This window comes from Saccharomyces kudriavzevii, assembly GCF_947243775.1.
Source record: "Saccharomyces kudriavzevii IFO 1802 strain IFO1802 genome assembly, chromosome: 4".
NCBI classification, from domain to species: Eukaryota; Fungi; Ascomycota; class Saccharomycetes; order Saccharomycetales; family Saccharomycetaceae; genus Saccharomyces; species Saccharomyces kudriavzevii.
In genome coordinates, this window is record NC_079275.1 from 39,651 (window position 1) to 60,040 (window position 20,390).

General features: G+C 40.2%; 9 protein-coding genes across 9 annotated transcripts; 5 read left to right on the forward strand and 4 right to left on the reverse strand.

The window, feature by feature from the left end:
* Positions 1–250: 250 nt before the first annotated feature.
* Positions 251–1,624, forward strand: MFG1 (Mfg1p; the record flags this gene model as incomplete). The annotated part of the gene is made up of 1 exon (XM_056232152.1): positions 251–1,624. One exon carries the CDS (start codon positions 251–253, stop codon positions 1,622–1,624), a length of 1,374 nt encoding a protein of 457 aa, XP_056086459.1.
* Positions 1,625–1,921: 297 nt separating this feature from the next.
* Positions 1,922–2,032, forward strand: OST4 (olichyl-diphosphooligosaccharide--protein glycotransferase OST4; the record flags this gene model as incomplete). Its single annotated transcript, XM_056232153.1, has 1 exon — positions 1,922–2,032. One exon carries the CDS (start codon positions 1,922–1,924, stop codon positions 2,030–2,032), a length of 111 nt encoding a protein of 36 aa, XP_056086460.1.
* A 277-nt stretch (positions 2,033–2,309) lies between these two features.
* On the reverse strand, positions 2,310–5,687 carry BRE4 (Bre4p; the record flags this gene model as incomplete). Its single annotated transcript, XM_056232154.1, has 1 exon — positions 2,310–5,687. One exon carries the CDS (start codon positions 5,685–5,687, stop codon positions 2,310–2,312), a length of 3,378 nt encoding a protein of 1,125 aa, XP_056086461.1.
* Positions 5,688–6,144: 457 nt separating this feature from the next.
* PTP1 (tyrosine protein phosphatase PTP1) lies at positions 6,145–7,164 on the forward strand (the record flags this gene model as incomplete). The annotated part of the gene is made up of 1 exon (XM_056232155.1): positions 6,145–7,164. The coding sequence occupies one exon, from the start codon at positions 6,145–6,147 to the stop codon at positions 7,162–7,164; it is 1,020 nt and encodes a 339-aa protein (XP_056086462.1).
* Positions 7,165–7,508: 344 nt separating this feature from the next.
* Positions 7,509–9,350, forward strand: SSB1 (Hsp70 family ATPase SSB1; the record flags this gene model as incomplete). The annotated part of the gene is made up of 1 exon (XM_056232156.1): positions 7,509–9,350. The coding sequence occupies one exon, from the start codon at positions 7,509–7,511 to the stop codon at positions 9,348–9,350; it is 1,842 nt and encodes a 613-aa protein (XP_056086463.1).
* A 399-nt stretch (positions 9,351–9,749) lies between these two features.
* On the reverse strand, positions 9,750–11,510 carry HO (Hop; the record flags this gene model as incomplete). The annotated part of the gene is made up of 1 exon (XM_056232157.1): positions 9,750–11,510. The coding sequence occupies one exon, from the start codon at positions 11,508–11,510 to the stop codon at positions 9,750–9,752; it is 1,761 nt and encodes a 586-aa protein (XP_056086464.1).
* A 2,941-nt stretch (positions 11,511–14,451) lies between these two features.
* Positions 14,452–15,507, reverse strand: GCS1 (GTPase-activating protein GCS1; the record flags this gene model as incomplete). The annotated part of the gene is made up of 1 exon (XM_056232158.1): positions 14,452–15,507. One exon carries the CDS (start codon positions 15,505–15,507, stop codon positions 14,452–14,454), a length of 1,056 nt encoding a protein of 351 aa, XP_056086465.1.
* A 272-nt stretch (positions 15,508–15,779) lies between these two features.
* SHS1 (septin SHS1) lies at positions 15,780–17,435 on the forward strand (the record flags this gene model as incomplete). Its single annotated transcript, XM_056232159.1, has 1 exon — positions 15,780–17,435. The coding sequence occupies one exon, from the start codon at positions 15,780–15,782 to the stop codon at positions 17,433–17,435; it is 1,656 nt and encodes a 551-aa protein (XP_056086466.1).
* Positions 17,436–17,716: 281 nt separating this feature from the next.
* Positions 17,717–19,672, reverse strand: WHI4 (Whi4p; the record flags this gene model as incomplete). Its single annotated transcript, XM_056232160.1, has 1 exon — positions 17,717–19,672. The coding sequence occupies one exon, from the start codon at positions 19,670–19,672 to the stop codon at positions 17,717–17,719; it is 1,956 nt and encodes a 651-aa protein (XP_056086467.1).
* Positions 19,673–20,390: the final 718 nt, after the last annotated feature.

Sequence of the window (20,390 nt, forward strand, 5' to 3'; positions counted from 1 at the left end):
GTATGTATGAATAGGATATATAAATCTCAATCTGACGAACTGACCGAAAGTTCTCAACGATCTTCTCAAAATGCGCCTCTCCTTATATATAACGGCTCTTTGCCCCATTTATTACGTTTAAGCCTCTCGGATTTCTTTTCTCATCTTGTGGGGCTTCCCGCCTCTGCTAAAAATATTGACTGCAGAACAATGCAGACAACACTTAATAATGGCAATGAGATGGAAGGAAAAGCCAAAGGATATTTGCATCATGTATCAAGGCCCTCCGCAACCGCCTCCTCAAAGTGTACCGATGCCATACATTGTGAACAACAACACTCACTATCCAAATGGAAATGTGAGCTTTCCTCCCACCGCGCAGCAAGGTATACCGCCCACGGCTTATCCACAGCAAGTACCATTCCCTAGTCAACCACAGGGTGGTCAATTTTCACAGGCTTCACCTGACCAGCAAGTTTTTAACCAGCCGCCACAAGTGACTCAACCCTATCATAACACTGCGCAGAATGCCAACGTGACTGGATGTGCGAATAGCGGGACATTACCAGTGTATACACCGGTGACATCGTTTCCTCAGCCTATTGCGCCAGCAGCGACGGCAACTACTCCGTTGCCACAGCATATATCCCAGACATCTTTACCAATGCTGCGAGTGCCGTACCACATAAGAAAATACTTATCTAATTTAGCAATGTTGAAATTGTACGAAATAATAAACGATATTAATATGGCAATGGGGAAGATTAGTCTGCTTTCATTTTGGACGGAGCTGATATCAGGAATCTTTACTCCCGATGCGGTGGTTAGGTATAGTAAGAAGTCCTTGACAGATTATAGAGAATTTGAGTTTGTCATCCCAGTGCTTCCCGTCATTTGCTCTACCTTAGGTAGGTTTGGTATTGTGAGAATGGAAATGAAAGTGTTGCAATTAAAAACACAGGTGCTAAGTAATTCTACGATTTTCTTCAACTGTCCTCGTGTCTCATTTGTCTACTATTATCCTGACGGTTCGTATGTTACGCATTTTGCACAGATGAAGGGCGCATTCGATTTGGACTTGAAAATCAATTGGCTGGACATATCAATGCATAGTTTTGTCCCTAATATCGAGTGGAATGCAGTGGAAAGGCTTTTGAGTGATCAGACCAAGTCGCCAGAAATCGAGCGAATACTTTCGAAATTGAAACAAGAAGACGCCAGTGATCAAGGGAATGCCTCCACGGAGAACAATGGAACGAACATCCCTCGAAACTTCGAAGTCATAACTCAACTGAGGTCGTATTTTGACGTCTTCGGGAACGTCTCCGTATTCGGCACTCAAGAGGGATTGATGAGGGTCATGCAAATAAGCACCGTCATGTCTACCTTGAAAAATCTCCGAAAGTTCCAAATCGAACAGAACATCGATAGTCCTGTGACTGCCTTGAGTGCGTACGTCGACTCTGGCAAGAATGACATTGGGAGCGAGCCTGTGCACACAAAGAGGCGGCGCAACAGTGGCGTTTCCCCTCATACCACGACGTCGGGACCAGGTAGCAACCTCAATACGAACAATGACGAGCTTTCAACCAGCGATGCGAATGAAACTAACAACGATGTGACGAAGAAAAAGATGAAGTTTTGAAAAGGTGATTTCTCCACTTTGCCTACTGAAGATATCAAAAGAATTGCATGAACGGGCTGAGATATGGTATCAGCAACAGCTACATGTAGCATAGGTCATAATAGACTCTGTAAATTCACTATATAGCATGATGATATAATATAATGGTTATTTGGTACACGAGGTTTTCGGGTAACTGGCCAGTTTCTTAGAGAAATTGTAAATATCTTGGGAATCGAACAAGTAAAACTGTTTCCAAACAAAAGAAACATTATGACTTAGAAGATACCGGCCACCACAACACAGAACAAGCTAACGATGATATCGGATGAACAGTTGAACACCTTGGCCATCACATTTGGTATCGTCATGATGACTTTGATTGTCATTTACCATGCCGTTGGTTCCACTATGTCTCCCAAGAATTGAAAAGGCGCCACGAAGGGGTCTCAGACCGTTTTTATACATTATTATGAGCGTGTTCCTGTTGTGGGATTACAATCATAGAATATTGAGTTGAAACTATGATCAGTGCTGCATTGTTTCCCCTTCCCCCTTTTTGTTTTCTTTTTTTGAAATTTGAGCCAGAAAAGCATATAGGAAAGTACTTGTTTGAATTAGCACATCTTCTACCTTCGTTATTTTTGTATATCTTAATATTATTAATAATAGAAAAAATTCCTTTACATATATTCGAATACACATACTAAAAGTCCTCTTCGCCCAATATATCTTTTGCACAGTTCTCCACCTGGTACAGGGCTTCGGAGATATCCGTAAAGGCCCTCGCGAATGCAATGCCATGAACTTCCGTCCAATGCATTTTTTCGCTATCTATTTCAGAGCTGTTGGCAACTGAAGGCAGTGGCAACTGTTGTTGGGTGGAATTGGACGCCTTCTGATGGTATATTTTCTTGAAGAGATTCTTTTCCATGGAGTTGCACCCTGAGTTTAAATTCGTATGTGATTGGTCCTTCAGTTCGCTGAACTTCTTGATGAAGTGATAAAGTTTTTTACGTGACATAATTGGGTTTGGCAAGTATCGTGGGATCTTGTTTTTTGATCCAAAACAATTGGACAAGATGTAGAAAACAAAAATCACAGATGAAACACTGTCCCTTCGCAACGATAATAAGGCTCTTGTGGTTTCGATATCGAAATCCTGGTCCCAAATTTCAAAAAAGGCACCTGAAATTCTAGCTTCAATGATCTTAGACAACAAAAATTGACATGAGTCGATCAGGCTTGTATACTTATCGGGACTGAAATTTGAAATAATGATTGGCTCGTGACGAGCCTTTTTTAAAAGTTCTCTAATCGCCTCAAGGCTTTGAGTCAGTCTGACTTCACGGATGTGAGAAAATGCAAACGTTAAATCGGTGGGGGCATCGTCCGCATCTCTGTACAGATAACGATCCGCTACAGTTTGGTAAGATTGACCTAAATGTGCCAGTAAAGATGACATACTATCTCTTAGTTCTGTTCTAGCCCTAAACGGCCATACAATCCAATTAATGGGGATGGAAACTAAGATACCGATGATGAGTGCTAACCCTGTAACCCAGGTACATTTCCATATTCCGGCGGTGGTTAAGTCATACTGTCTATCGGGCTTGCTGTATGGTTCGAGGACAATCACGGTGAAGCACATCATCGCGGTGAAGCTTGACTTGGTATTCCTATAAACAAGAAAGTTGATGCTGAACGGGAACACAATTAGTGCGGCAAATGTACAAATGACGTATGGGCTACCAAAATGCCTGGATTGATTCGCAGCCCACCCCCAAAAGATGCCTATTATACCGCAGATTAATCTCCTCATTACTAGTGTCCAATTACCAGCATATCTTCTATGAGCTAATAAATAAAACGTAAGTGGCGCCCACCAACAATGATACTCTTGATACCAGCGGTAGGACTCAGGCAACCAAGTCGGTAAGCACAAGAATATCATGCAAAAGGTAACTTTCAACGCCCATTTGCACTCATCGCCGGATAAGACTCTACTAAATTTCCATAATTTGAACCTCCAAGCGTTTTGAGTGGTATGAAAATTGAAGTCATTATGATCAATTGCTCTTATAGATATAACGTGGTTATTCCGGTTCTGTGGTTTGCCGGTATCGACTTTTGAGTCGTATTTTAATGCCTCTTCTTCACCTTTGTTATACTTGTGTCTCGACGTATAGGTGTTGTACACTCTTTCAAAAATTTCATCGACATCACGTTTCGCTTCAAAATAATGAAGAACATTCCCTGCACCTTCATCGAGGACACACTGCCTAGGTAATCTAGTCAAAGCGCGAGATAATGGGTAAGATGGAAGGGCAATTCTCCAGTGAATATTTTCACCTAGAACTTTGCAGTCATGGATGACCGTAACCAACTGTCTTGCTGAGTTTCTCAAATATCGAAGAAATAGAAAAATATCAACAGAGTCCTCATCATTTAACAGGTCCTGCGAAAAAAAGCTAGAATTGATAAAATCCCTGTAACAAACATCCAGTTTATAAATTTTCCTCTTTAAATTAGAGTGAGAGCGACTTAGTATCTTGACACATTCATCTAGGTTTTTTTTTTGATGGGAAGATTCGTATTTTTTCAGTACCCTTGACAAATTTTCCAATACGAAGATCATCTCTAGTATTAGATTGAAAATGCTCTTTGAGAAGGATGCCTTTAAAGCGTTGATATAAGTTTCATTTTTTGAAGGTTCCGGGCCAATTGGCTTAAAGGCATTGGGCGTAGTTTCTCTTGTTGGGACGGCCGAAGATTCGAGACTGGCACTTTGCTCTTTGTTCGGGCTAGTGGAGTTTGGTTTATACCTTTCCAATTCTTCATACATTTTTTTCAATTCAACATCATTGAAAATCTTAGGTGCAATGGGTAATATCCTTAAAGAGGTTTCCATTGCAGTTAAGGAATTTCTTAAATTTTTCAAAGATTGAAGATCAAACCTAGAAATCGTTAATTGGTTAACGAAATCCCTGAAACCTTGGGACAAATCAATGTTCAACGTTTTCACCATCCTCACCTGCGCTAAATGTATTTCTTCTTTTGAATTGATCAAATTCGTATCTACTAATGCCATTAAAAACGTCTTTGTGGTTTGTAGACACTCGTTGTAATGTTCCATCAATTCCGCATTACCACTATGTGGTGATACGCATATACAAACCAAGAGGGACAGTAAGATGCCGAATAAGTAAGAGATTCCAAAATCCCAAAAAACTTGCCATTTCAAATCTAACTTAGATGAGGCCAATCGAACTGTATGGGTGAAGATGATTGACATGGAAAAAGAAAGCGTAAGATAGAAAAGCCGACGGTAGACGGACCTTACCCAAATGGCCAATAAAAGCGCCATAGTAAGACTTTGGAACAGAATGCCTCCTTGGTAGTTGGCGGTTGGCTTCGTTGCTGTGGAAACGTACCAGGCCAAAGCGGACCAGCCCAGGCCAAAACCTGCACCGATTACGGAGCTGACGGTCATTTCTAATTGAACACCGATATTTCTTACCGGATGATGTATGAGCACTGCGATGGGGAGAAAATACCTGAATTCGTGGCCAACCCACTTCCCAGAAGGTCTGATTACACAAATCACCATTGCAATGAAATACGCAACGAAAAACTTGAATATGGAAGCCCAATTATCCCTGAGATCCCTCGGAAAATGAACGATGGGCTTATAGATAACTGCCCACACGTAGAGATAAAACTTGCTAAAACTTGATTGCGATTTTTTTCTTGCAGCGCCATCGTCGTCATCAACGTTGCTGTTGTAGGATCTCGATTTGCTATCTGGCTTGGTAAAGGCTGCGTCGAAAAATCCATCTCTCAACTCTTCCAGCCCAAAGTCCTCCACTTCCTCCCAATGCTTATCCTTGGTCAAATTTTCCAGTCGCATCTGCGACAAGGATGCCACCGACTGCTGCGGGCTTCCTGCAAAGCCAAGCCCGTTTATACCGCCAGGATGTCTGTAGTTAAGTTCATGTAGTGATCTGAGGGACGTTTGGGAGTATGAGCCCTTCACTATGTCAGGGTCAGGAGTGGGGCTTCGATCTCGCTCATATCTATGCATAAGGCTTTATTAAAATTCTGGCACGATACTGTATATGCTTTCCCTAGTGAAGCACAAAGCAAGCAAAAAGGAAAGAGAAGTTTTAGATATATCAAAAGTATTGACGACTCTTAAAGCTGTCCAACTACGCATCTGTACACAAACATTTCATATACATAATCATCGTCGATAGATATTATATTCTACTTCACTTCGAGATTTTGTTCATTAGACTCTTATCTTAAACCTAATTTCGACGTTAGGTTTAATGTCTATTTGGTTTAGGTTTTCTCTTTTGCTTTTCTACATGTTTTAGGACATCAGAGTACATATTTAGGGCGCTTTAAGGGCTTTTTATATATAAGATCTCATTCGTTCCATATAAGGGAAAGACAGCTCTGTTTACACTCAATAAGACAAGGGACATCGAAGAGTTGCTGAGGAGGACGCTCAGTAGCATTGATTGGCAAAGATGGAGATGTCTGTTGCACCATGGTATATTAAACAACGTGACAAGGATCTGCTGGGGAAATTCAAATTCATACAGAATCAAGAAGATGGGAGATTAAGGGAGGCTACAAACGGAACGGCGAATTCCCGATGGTCGCTAGGAGTCAGCATAGAGCCGCATAACGACGCTAGGAACAGGTACGTCAACATCATGCCATATGAAAGGAACCGCGTTCATTTAAAGACTTTGTCTGGGAATGATTACATCAATGCCTCGTACGTCAAAGTGGACGTCCCTGGACAGAGTATCGAACCAGGCTACTACATTGCGACTCAAGGCCCTACTCGAAAAACGTGGGGCCAGTTTTGGCAGATGTGCTACCACAACTGTCCCCTAGAAAACATTGTCATTGTGATGGTGACTCCCCTGGTCGAATACAACAGGGAGAAATGCTGTCAGTACTGGCCCCGCGGTGGCCCAGACGATACGGTGAGGCTTGCGCCCCAATGGCAAAGCCCCGATGGGCCCAATGATATGACTCAGTTCCCGTCCGACCTGAAGATTGAATTCCTAAGCGTACACAAGGTGGAGGACTACTACTCAGTAACCGACATTAGACTGACGCCCGTGGACCCTAGTGTGGGGCCCGTGAAGACCGTTCATCACTTCTACTTCGATCTTTGGAAAGATATGAACAAGCCGGAGGAAGTGGTACCTATAATGGAATTGTGTGCCCACTCCCATAGTCTGAATTCTCGTGGTAACCCCATTATTGTGCACTGTTCTGCAGGTGTTGGGAGAACAGGGACGTTCATTGCTCTGGACCATCTCATGCACGATACATTGGACTTCAAAGAAGTCACCCAGCATCTAAGGCGCCTGGTCGAGCCCTCAGAGAAGTACACACGGGACTTGATCGAACAGATCGTGCTTCAGTTGCGCTCGCAAAGAATGAAGATGGTGCAGACGAAGGATCAGTTCCTTTTCGTCTATCATGCCGCCAAGTATCTCAACAGCCTGCCTGTCAAACAGCAGAAAACTACATAAAAAGTTCATAAGTGCGTTCAACACTTCAATAACTGTCCATCGGTATAACTAGGAATAGTTTTGTTGTCATGGAAACATAGCCCATACACCGCAGTGTCGTTTAGTCATCTTAAACGGATGTGAAGAAACGGTGCATTTTTTCTCTTTCTAGCACGCAACTGAAAAAAAAAAAAAAAAAGAAAGAAAAATTTTTCATTTTTGCTCGACGTCCTTTTGAAGAACTCATCTCTTTTTATATAAAGAATAATTAGTTATTGTCACTTTGTCTTTCCCTCTTCAAAAATGAATTTTGCTTTTGAAATTTCAAATCTACCAAGATCATTACAGTATTTTAATACAACAAAATGGCTGAAGGTGTTTTCCAAGGTGCTATCGGTATCGATTTAGGTACAACATACTCATGTGTTGCTACTTACGAATCTTCCGTTGAAATTATTGCCAACGAACAAGGTAACAGAGTTACCCCATCTTTCGTTGCTTTCACTCCAGAAGAAAGATTGATCGGTGACGCCGCCAAGAACCAAGCTGCTTTGAACCCAAGAAACACTGTCTTCGATGCCAAGCGTTTGATTGGTAGAAGATTCGATGACGAATCTGTTCAAAAGGACATGAAGACCTGGCCATTCAAGGTCATCGACGTCGAAGGTAACCCAGTTATCCAAGTCCAATACTTGGAAGAAACTAAGACTTTCTCCCCACAAGAAATTTCCGCCATGGTTTTGACCAAGATGAAGGAAATTGCTGAAGCCAAGATCGGTAAGAAGGTTGAAAAAGCTGTCATTACTGTCCCAGCTTACTTTAACGATGCTCAAAGACAAGCTACCAAGGATGCTGGTGCCATTTCCGGTTTGAACGTTTTGCGTATCATCAACGAACCTACCGCCGCTGCTATTGCTTACGGTCTAGGTGCTGGTAAGTCCGAAAAGGAAAGACATGTTTTGATTTTCGATTTGGGTGGTGGTACTTTCGATGTTTCCTTGTTGCACATTGCTGGTGGTGTTTACACTGTTAAATCTACCTCCGGTAACACTCATTTGGGTGGTCAAGATTTTGACACCAACTTGTTGGAACACTTCAAGGCCGAATTCAAGAAGAAGACCGGCTCAGACATCTCCGATGACGCCAGAGCTTTGAGAAGATTGAGAACCGCTGCTGAAAGAGCTAAGAGAACTTTGTCTTCTGTCACTCAAACCACCGTTGAAGTCGACTCTTTGTTCGATGGTGAAGATTTCGAATCCTCTTTGACCAGAGCTAGATTCGAAGACTTGAACGCTCCACTGTTCAAGTCCACTTTGGAACCTGTTGAACAAGTTTTGAAGGATGCTAAGATCTCCAAGTCTCAGATCGACGAAGTTGTCTTAGTTGGTGGTTCTACCAGAATTCCAAAGGTCCAAAAATTGCTGTCTGACTACTTTGACGGTAAGCAATTGGAAAAATCTATTAACCCAGATGAAGCTGTTGCTTACGGTGCTGCTGTTCAAGGTGCTATCTTGACCGGTCAATCCACTTCTGAAGAAACCAAGGACTTGTTGTTATTGGATGTTGCTCCATTATCCCTAGGTGTTGGTATGCAAGGTGACATGTTCGGTATTGTCGTCCCAAGAAACACTACCGTTCCAACTATTAAGAGAAGAACTTTCACTACCTGTGGTGACAACCAAACTACCGTTCAATTCCCAGTCTACCAAGGTGAACGTGTCAACTGTAAAGAAAACACTTTGTTGGGTGAATTCGACTTGAAGAACATCCCAATGATGCCAGCTGGTGAACCAGTCTTGGAAGCTATCTTCGAAGTTGATGCCAACGGTATCTTGAAGGTCACTGCCGTCGAAAAGTCTACCGGTAAGTCTTCTAACATCACTATCTCTAATGCTGTTGGTAGATTGTCCTCTGAAGAAATTGAAAAGATGGTCAACCAAGCTGAAGAATTCAAGGCTGCCGACGAAGCTTTCGCCAAGAAACACGAAGCCAAACAAAGATTGGAATCATATGTTGCTTCCATTGAGCAAACCGTCACTGACCCAGTCTTATCTTCCAAATTGAAGAGGGGTTCCAAGTCCAAGATTGAGGCTGCTTTGTCTGATGCTTTGGCCGCTTTGCAAATTGAAGACCCATCTGCTGATGAATTGAGAAAGGCTGAAGTTGGTTTGAAGAGAGTTGTCACCAAGGCCATGTCTTCTCGTTAAGATTGCATTCATCACATATATGAATATTACTTATATTGTATATAAATTTTGTTTTCTCTTAACTTTGTATCCTTAATAAAATAAAATTCACAAGTATCACAACTAAAAGTATTTGTTTGCTTTCGGTGTACATTTGTTCAATAGGTTAACCACATTGAACCTCTAATGAATGTTTTTCACGACATCAATGGCGTAAATTATATAAAATGAAAAACCAATATCAATGCATATACATATTATTATATTTTGTATTTTAACTATGCAAGAAAAGCAAAGTAGAACATCGATTGAGTATTGATAATCGTTTTGTATCGGCAAAAATGTTAAAATTTTCTTGGAAAAATTCTCTAAACTACACTTTCTAAGCAGAAACATTAAAATCTATACATATTTAATACACTAACATATGCGCACACCAACATTTGTATCACAGCTCTTATGAGGTCCACGAATAGCATCAAACTGCAAAATCCCTCCACATTTTAGACATTCTGGCCCTTTAATAGGCAATCCTTCAGGGGTTATGCCCAATTTCTCACCTTTATCCTTTGCCTTTTTTACTTCGCGTGCTTCTGGTACATATTTACAACTTATACAGTGATGACCACTGAATTTGTACCTTCCATAGCATCTAGCGCATACTCGATTTTTACCGCTCCAATCTTTGTAAAAATATTTGATGCCCTTTCTGGGACAGGCAATGCAATGTTTCAAGTTTTTCCTTTGGGATATTTTGTGTTGTTCTCCTACACAACAGCTACCACATGATTTTACTTCTATTTTGTTGCCTAACAAGAAATTCTTATGGCCTTCTATGCTGAGTCCATATACTGTACTCTCGCCTTGGAAATCGTCCGTAAATCCGAAATATACTGGTTCCCTTTTCACAGCTGGTGGAACCTCCCTCGTTTTGTGACCACTTCGACAATATGACAAGACATTTTGTAATGTTGTTCCTCCAGCAACATTACAATCATAAGTAAATTGGCATTGGACTTTTCTTCCTTCAATAGTTTCTTCCCTAGCCGATCTCGTTGTCACAGTAGCTGACATTCCAAGAGATCTTGAGATATGAACAATACCGTCCATAATGGATGAGTAAACAGTTTGAATCGCTATTTTGTAGGATTCAGGGCCTTCGCCCTTTTTCACAACATACCCATCTGAATCAATCAAACCAGCCAAAAATGCTTCGCGAACTTCTACATGTTCACCGTACATAAAATCCGGGATTTGCTTTTCTCCATCGAAATCCCTTTTGAATTTCAGTGTTGTGACAGCTTTCCAGAAGGGATTGTTTTTCCTCAAATTCCTTGTTTTTCTATTTTCACCTGGACCATCACCATAGTGAAGCCTCACATGCTTGGCACGTAACGGGATATGGTCATCACAAACTGTAAGATAGAGACCCCAAGTTTTTGCATGCTCTCTTAAACTTTCCATCAGTTTAGGGTCCAAGCTGTCTACTGAGATCTCAGGCTCTTTTGTTGTACCGTCACCTAGCCATAAACCAAGCATCCAAGCCATGCTTTTCACAGCTGGAGTTACAAGGTCGTTACGTCCAGTGAGAAATTTAGATAAAACCCCATTACCGGTAACTACTGGACTGAATCTTATACAGCTAGAAATTCTCAACTGAGCATCAAGATAATCCAAATCTCTGACTTCAATGTCAAAGTTAAAATACTCGCCTTTTGAGCGCTCCATTTCCTCAATGAAGCGTTTTGCCGCAAATTCACCCTCCACAGTCATTGGAAAAGTTTTGTGGTGATTTTTTGGAATTGTTATTATTCTTCCGTCAAGTGTCTGAGATTGCTGTAGATTTCTCCATCTCACTTTATATTTGGTGGCATTTCTACCGTTTTTTTCTAACAATGGTTTCGTGGGGACCCTAACAGACAGCTTGTGACCTGCAGTACATTGAAAGTCCAGGCGCTGATAGACGGTTCTACGCCTAGGGTCTAATTTACCAGGTTCACCTTCAAAAGCTCTATGCTTGGTTTTTTGCTGAATATTATAAATTTTCTGGTAGCCTTGTGTGACACTTACAACGCGGGCGGCAGAACCGTCTGCGCACATAACGTAAGAGTTGGCCGTGAGGTTTGCAATGTCTTTAATTTCGCCATTGGCCATTAAAATAGTGGTATTCTCGGAAAGCATCGTTATAGGTTATATTGAAATAATTGCTGTCTATATATATCTCTGGGTTGAGAGTAATTGATTATAATGGAAGAAAAGCCATTCTGATTACGAATTGATTAGAATTCTATGAGCTTTAAATATTTGGTAACTATTGGTATAATTACAGTGCTTCAACAAGCTTTACTTGAAGTTAAAGAGCTCTCAGATCCCTTTCTGCGGCTTTACCTGAATATTAGTCGATATTTTCGTGGTTTTACACCTTGTAGAACGCCTAAAACGCAGTGCAGCTGACAGCAGTAGCATTAATTTTTATGAAGAAGATGCATTGTTCCTCTACAAGAGATGTTGATGTAAACAAATAAATTCTTTTTCGTGGTAGGTTGATGTAAATAATAACATGGTTTTCGTGGCATTGGTGTATACAATGTCCATTGAGTATATTATGGGTTTTATTTTCGTGAATCACTGAAAGCAATAGGGACAGTTTCTGCGAACCCTTCCAGTAGTCTATCGCATCAAATTTAGGTGCTCGTGTAAGCAGCCATATCAGTTTTCGTGGCACTCGTGTATGTAATTACATCATTTTTCGTGGCACTCGTGTATGTATTTACATCAATTTTCGTGCGACTCGTCCATGCTTCTATCATGAAGTTCTTGCAGAGAACCGCATCCAGCTTCGTGGAGCACTGATGTGTACAAGCACATACTTTTTCGTGAGGTACCCATGTCTGGAATTACATCAGCTTTCGTGAAGCGCTCATTTATTCCCTCACATAATTTTTCGTGGGCTACCCATGTCTACAATTACATCAACTTTCGTGAAGAACCGATGTATTCACTCCTATAGTCCTTGCAGACCGTCGGTATACAATTAAATCAGTTTTCGTGGTTTACCAATTTGATAGAGACAGTTTTCGTGAAGAAATGATATGTGCCCTCACCATCAGTTTTCGTGGAACTGATTTGTGGTGTTATGGCGTCTGTCCGTTTTTCAACTTTATAACAGTAATGAAGACTATTCTCAAATAGGAAATGTAATGAGTTTGGCGATAAAGTCTAATTGAGAACGCCAAATCGATCGGGAGTTACAAAATTGCCATAATCGAGACAAATAGTGCATTCCCTTCTACTCAATTGATTTGAAGAGAACTCCCTGCGGTTGTTTCTTGGAGTTATCACTTGGACATCGGGTGCTCTCCAAAAACGAAGGCTCTACGAACTCGTTGACGCCCCTCAGACAGATTAGCCGCCACGGAATCAAACTTTTCCGTGATTCAGCCCAAATCATTTTTTCACAGATCATTCGTAGAGTGAAAAAGCACATCGATTATTCGATACCCCTTTCAGCTATTTGCCGTTGAGATTTTTTTCTCATTTTGTTCGAAGAGCAATCTCTTCAGCATTATAGTGTGCTGGTTTTTATTTAAATTGATCTATCTCATCACAGGCACGGACAGCGCACTGCCCTGGCCGTAGCGAAAAAAATGAAAACGGATGTAACCTTTAACATAAATTTCACCATAGGGTGAGTACCGTACGGTGACGGCTGCTACGTTCAGCTGTACGTGGAGTTCTAAGGTCCATCTTCTTGTTGAAATATGTACACTATGAATCAAGAAAATAAGGAGAATCGAAAAGAACGGTGGTAAAAACACTTTCAACATAGACATTATGTCATCTGCCGCTGATTTGAAAACAGTCCTTCCCTATAGACATATGACTGTGAGATCAACGCAAAAAACAAGCCGTTTGATGAACCAAATTCTTTGTACGATTTGATTATCATAGGTATATTATGGGTATCACAAAGGCCTCAAGAAGCATTAGCGCGCTTGTTTTTCTGGTACTTACTTTTTTTCCAATCATCTTGATCCGCCCTTTTTTGATGTAAGTTTTAACGCGGTAAAACGTACTAATTACTTTCTGATTCAAAAAAAAACAACTTAGTTCTGCCACGCGATTTTAAATCCACAGGCAACTCTCGTAGTAATTAAACGGCAAAGATCAAATCCCAACTTTGTCCTTATTTTGGCATGCATCGATCTCTTGGCCTGGTAAGGAAACGTGCAACTCTAAATCGGATCAGAACAGAACCGGATCATTGATCCTGCTGCCATTTGTCCAAAAGGAAAGCAGAATGTTGGTGTTTGTCTCGAACGTGGCATAATACTCCTTGATCGATAGACATTACCCTAAAAGCTGTGATTTATTATTCCTATTAGAGGTATTTCATCGTTCCGCTATTCCATCAGTATACGGTCATCCAACGGTTCAACAATTGCCTATAACGGTAAAAACGATGTATCAACTTTACGTGTGCAGTTATACCACTCTTTTTGATCACTCGATAGTAAAAATTCCGAAGTACGAATGACTTATGGATATTTCCGACAACGGGACTGCTGCTCCTACTTCCAAGGAACCGAAATGGACTTTTGGGCCCTTCAAAGGTGAGGGAAAGAATAAAGGTATATTTCCAGTAAAGAAGGGCTGCTGAATGTGTGTTTTAATGTTACGAAAGATGAAATAACGTTAAGAGAGGTGAAAAGATTTACTTTAACAGACTTTTTTTGGTTCTACATAAAACCAGAATTATCCATCAGGTAATTGGTTTTTGATTGCTGTAGTCAAATAGGTCTTAAAATAACATCCTCCAATAACTTCTTATTTGCGAAAGTACGAACTCTACCAAATGATACCTCATTTAGGTAGCTAAAACTCTACATAGAGAATACAGAAATTTTTCTTCTTGGCTTTGTTGACCTTATGATATGTATAATATTAAATGGTAAATAATAGCTTCCAACTTTTAGGATCCTCTCGTTTTGCTCTATCAACCGAAACGCAAGTTGAGGAATACAAGATCGAAGACAAAAGATTATTTGTAAACTTTACACCATCTTAATTATGACTGCAATGCCAAATGAACTTTTTTTAATGCTGAAATAGTTACATTAAATTAGAAATCGTCCCACTTATCTTCATCCTGGCCGGTTTTCTTATCTGCGTCGTCAATTTTTTGATATCCCTCGTAGGTTGTATTGCCTACAGTAGAATTAGCTTCCGCACCACCATTGAAGTTTTTTGTGAAGTTACTAAATGCTTGAAAACCATAACTGCTGGTTTCCTGGAATTTTTGGCCAAATTGGGCGGCAGCCCTCTTTGTCTCTTCGGACAGCTCTCCAGATTGCCATTGTTGGACATGAGGTTTGATAACCGATTCATTTACGTCTTCAAAGGATTTGGAAACAGCACTAGAGAAGAGGCCCCACCCCTTGGTCAATGTTCCCAGTGGGTCTGCTTGAAAATTTTCTAGGCTCAAAGTGTTAGAGCTTGGGGGCTGTTCTTGTAAAGAGTTCGCTGGTGCACTGCCAAAACCTTGGTATTTACCGCCCTGGGAAGGAGGTAAATGATCTGGCTTAGACTGGTTCTTTTTACCTAGCTCAGTAAAATAAGCTTCGTTTTTCTCCTTTTGAAAATTGAAAGCGTTACCAGAGTTTGCTGGTGTTGCAGATCGGCGATTTTCCAAAGGTGTCCCTTCTCGACTTTGAGCAGTACCAGACGTAGCAGCAGCAGCGACAGAAGCTGAAACTGATAGTTTTGACGCGTCAAAGTCCAAATGTTCGCGCTCTTCAAATGGTTTGTCTTCGCAAAGGCAGGTCAGTTTTTCCTTATAGTCCTCTGCAACGGGGTTATCGTACTTCACTTTTTGTGGTAAACTCAAGTCAATATTATGCGACTTGAACCATTCAGTCAAAGGTTCATTACCACCTTTTTCCATGCGAACCAACTCCTCTGGTTTGAACTGATCCATGGTGATAGATCTAACGAATGAGATATGTACTCCAAGACCTCTATGAATGCCAGCACATTCAAGGCAAATGAAGGCTCCAAATTTAGGCGTCGCCCATTGTGGATTTGGCGCACCACAATCCATACATTTCTTGTTCGCGCCAACTTTTTGTAGCTGCAAAAGGCGTCTGCGGGTATCTGGGTCCACTTTCCAATCCGACATACTCTATATTCCACCTTTAAACTGCACAATCGACATCATATAATCCTTGGGAATCACCTCGATATTCCCTCTTATATTCCTGATATGGTTAAGCCATTTTGGTTTTCGACAAAAATCGGCGTTATTTGCGGGTAACCGCGCGATTTTTAACGTGTCAAACTTGAAAAAGAATATAACAAGCTTTCGAGGAAGATCAAAATACCGGTAGTAGAAATATAAACAAAAATTCCAGAGATTTTATTTAGAATTGCTAGAAAAATATAACTTTAATCATGAGTAGCGCTTCAACACCACCTATTAACTTGTTCCGTAGAAAGAAGGAACATAGACGGGGGATCACATACACAATGCTGTTCTGTGGGCCAGTAGGTACAGGGAAGACTACCTTTGCTAATAATTTATTAGAGACTGATATCTTTCCGCATAGGTATCAGTATGGTAAAACGGGTGCTAATATTATTCCCAATCCAGAAGTGAAAGTTGTCGCCCCAACTAAAGTTGTGTCATTCAACTCCAAGAACGGAATTCCATCTTATAGATCTGAATTTGATCCAATGAGAGCCAATTTGGAACCGGGTATTACCATCACCTCCACTTCATTGGAACTTGGAGGCAACAAGGGCCAAGAAAAACCGGAGATGAACGAAGATGACACTGTTTTCTTCAACTTGATCATGACACATGGCATAGGCGAAAACTTAGACGACACAATGTGTTTTGAAGAAGTTATGTCGTATTTAGAACAGCAATTTGACTTCGTTCTTGCTGAAGAAACTAGAATCAAAAGAAATCCGAGATTTGAGGACACCAGGGTCCATGTCGCGTTGTACTTTATAGAACCCACGGGACACGGGTTAAGAGAAGTTGATGTGGAGCTCATGAAAAGTATCTCTAAATATACGAATGTACTGCCAATAATAACAAGATCAGACTCATTTACCAAAGAAGAACTGATTCAATTCAGGAAAAACATTATGCTTGATGTAGAAAGATATAACGTCCCAATTTACAAATTTGAGATTGATCCTGAAGATGATGATTTAGAATCCATTGAAGAAAACCAAGCCTTGGCGTCATTGCAACCGTTTGCCATTATAACCTCAGACACCAGAAACGGCGAGGGTAAATACGTAAGGGAATATCCATGGGGCGTAATATCGATCGATGATGATAAAGTTTCGGACTTGAAAGTTTTAAAGAACGTCTTGTTTGGTTCTCATTTACAAGAGTTTAAAGATACAACACAACATTTACTTTACGAAAATTATCGTTCCGAAAAGCTGTCACTGGTGGCTAATACTGAACAGATTGGTCCCAGTGCCAAAAAGAGACAATCCAATGCTCCAAGTCTAAGCAACTTTGCATCTTTGATAAGCACTGGAAAATTTAATTCCTCCCAAACCCTAGCCAATGATTTTAGAGCAGACACACCAAGGAACCAAATCAGTGAAAACTTCAAGGAAAATGAATATGAAGACAATCATGAACATGGTTCTACAACAAACGAACAAGAAATGTCACCCGTAAGACAAATGGGCCAAGAGATCAAACAAGAAAATGAAAGTTTAATAAGATCCATTAAAACGGAATCGTCGCCAAAGTTCTTGAACTCTGCGGACTTACCAGAACGTACCAAATTAAGAAACATTTCAGAAACTGTACCATATGTCTTAAGACATGAAAGAATCTTGGCAAGACAACAAAAACTGGAAGAATTAGAAGCTCAATCTGCCAAAGAGTTACAGAAAAGAATTCAAGAACTAGAAAGGAAAGCACATGAGTTGAAATTGAGGGAGAAGTTAATCAATCAAAATAAAATAAATGGTTCATCATCCTCAATCAATTCTCTACAACAGAGCACAAGAAGTAATATGAAAAAAAACGACACATATACTGATTTAGCATCTATTGTATCTGGTAGAGATTGAAGTTGTATCTGTACTAAAACTGAAGAATAAATAAGTAAATAAGCTACCAAAACGGTCTTTTCAACCTTTAATTACCAATTTGTAAATTCATTGCAAGTTTTTTTTTATTTAGGGTGGCCAGCTGAGAAACACACATAAGTAAACAGTTGTCAAAATAATGTTACGAATAAATTTAACTATAGCATAAACTAAATAAGTAGAGCGTAGAAAACTACAAAATCCAAAAGCAAAAATGAAGGGCGGATATTGAGCGGAAGAAAAGTAATGAAATAATATTACATTTATAATGATTTTCCATAGCTTCCATTGAAACTATAACTGGGTTTGCTCCTGCTGTTTGAACCTCTGACACCTAAGGGGTTTTTAGAGAAACTTAACCTGATGCCCCCTTTGTTATTAAGAGAAGAACGGGGATGAGGTAGTTGGCTACCATATAATTCAGCCAATGCTCTAGTGGCAAAGCTAACATCTTCAAATTCCACAAAACAAATTGGACCATGACCATGACCGTTTCCGTGACCATGCGAGTTCATTTTGTTCCTAAAGGACAACCTACGAAATCCCGGTTGATTAGAAAATAATTGCCTTAATTCTTGTTCCGTTGCATCAGGCGGTAAATTACCCACATACAGAGTATTGCAAGGGGGATTTTGATCTGCGGGATTAGCTGGTGGCGGAACTTTGGCTAGGAGTGACAAGTCAGCCTGTGAAATAGTTGTGGAACCTGCCACATTTGTTTCGTTATTTTTTGGAAATGCAGAGCCAGAAGCAGTAGATGAAGATGGCTCTTTTTGTCGAGGTAGTGCATTAGCATCCGGTTCATTTGATAAAAATCCTTGATTCGTTTTTTGGTTATTGAACATTGAAGAACCATTAGAAGCAGAAGGTTGGGAGTGGGAGGTTCCCGTCTGCAGGTTAAGATCTAAATCGGATGAAACATTCGAAATGTGCTGTTGAACACTATGCGTGTTATTAGCACCGTTCATTTGATTCAACAAGTGATATTGCGGTAAGGAAGCCGTGGAATGTATTACTCCTGAATTGTTCAAATTTGGTTGTGATTGAATATGTGGTACATTCTGGCTAATTAAATGATGAGATGTCGGCAACATGTTAGGTTGATGATTGTCTTGGCTTGATAATTGGAAAACAGGAATATTAGTAGCTGAGGAAGAATTCCACTCCATTACAGGCGTTGATGACATTGGAGGCTGTTGTAAAGACGTATGGAATGAAGAATTACCAACATCATTAGCCAGTTCATCACCATTCCAAATACTTTCATTTATTTCATCCTTTTCTAAAAGTAAAAGTGACTTGCCAGCATCTTTTGGAGGTGGCATCCCAGCTGGAACTGGGGTATTAGTTACAGTGGATAAATCATGTTGTGAGATACTGTTTCGCACAAAAGGTACTGATTCCTTCCTCTGAGAACCGGTTTCTAACCCAAACGGATCATTGAATGAAAAACGCAAAGACCTTTCAGAGAGTAGCGAGGGCCTTACTTTGGCCGCTGACGATCCTAAGGGAGAGGAATTAGATCCGGCGTATGATACAGTATTAAAAGTTTGACTCTGGATTTCATTTTGCGCACTGGATGATAATTGATAATTCTTTGGAGAACTATTTGTAGTGCTGGCTGTATTATGCTCTTGAAAGCTCACGGGAAGTTGCGTTTGCTCATTAACTACGTCGATGTGGGATCTAAAAGGGAAGCTCGGCCCGAAAATTTCAGATTTCGAGTTCAGTATATTAGCATAGTGGGTCACTAAAGGTAAAGATCCAAACTTCACAACAATAACTTTTTCATTTTCGTTGAAAGGTTCTTTATCGTCCCTTTTGAGTTCTATACTTGATACCCCGGTGGCTAATGAAAATATACAATAACATTCTCTCAGGGTGATGTCTTTTGGTAAATTCCTCAATAGCAGGCAGTAGGAGCCAACGTCCACATCACGTGGGGCCAAAGAATTACTATCATTTCCTTTCCCACTCACTGTGGACATGGTCAAATTATGAAGCATAGAAGTCATACCCGACTCTGCTACCAAGCCGTGCGGCTTCTCTCTCTTAATATTAGTCTCACTGTTGCTTCTAGCTGTGGAAAAACTATATGCATTAGGAATGGGATACGTTTCCTCCCTTGATAACGGAACATTTTCTGAACTGGAGCTAAATGCCCTTTCTATAAGATATTTGGATTCATTTAGACTCGTTTGACCGTGTACTAACGACATTTTCAGTTGGGACACCTTAAAGTATTATTTTTTTTCTAATGTGTATGTGACGTGACAACTGAGGTTTTTTTTTGAAAACCCTGTTTTGGTAAAAATGTTCGAACAAATAAACAAGAGAAACCTGTTCCTTGTTTTGATAACGCGTTGATTTATGGAATATATCTTCACGCGTGGTAATAAGAACGAAACGAATTATTCAGTTCTTAGATTTTCTATTTTCCTTAGTTCCTAAACTTCAGAAGAAAAGAACGATTGAGATGAGATCCAAAATGAGAATAGCTTTAGAACAATTGTTGGCTGTGCTTTTAGCGAGTTTTACCGTCACCACCAGATGGGTTTGTAGATCTGTAAAAATGCGGGTTAAGGTTTCCACGGTGACCTTAATTCTGCCTTTCCATTATTTAATTAACCATTCCATTTCTCTTTAAGTCTTAGAGACATTAAAAAACAAAAAAATACCACAACCGGGTTACAAGTAAATAGGGTCGGGTAATATACATGTTGATAATTACATCGTTTTGAACTAATATCGTATCAAATGAGATATGAATAAGATAATAGATAATACTGAATAAAACAAGGAAAACAGGCAGGCAATGAACGGATATAATGATAATCATCAGACCATACAAAACATACATATATACATACATATGTATATACATATATTTAGATGTAGCAAAACTAAGTCGTAAACCCCCAAGCACGTGGAATAAGC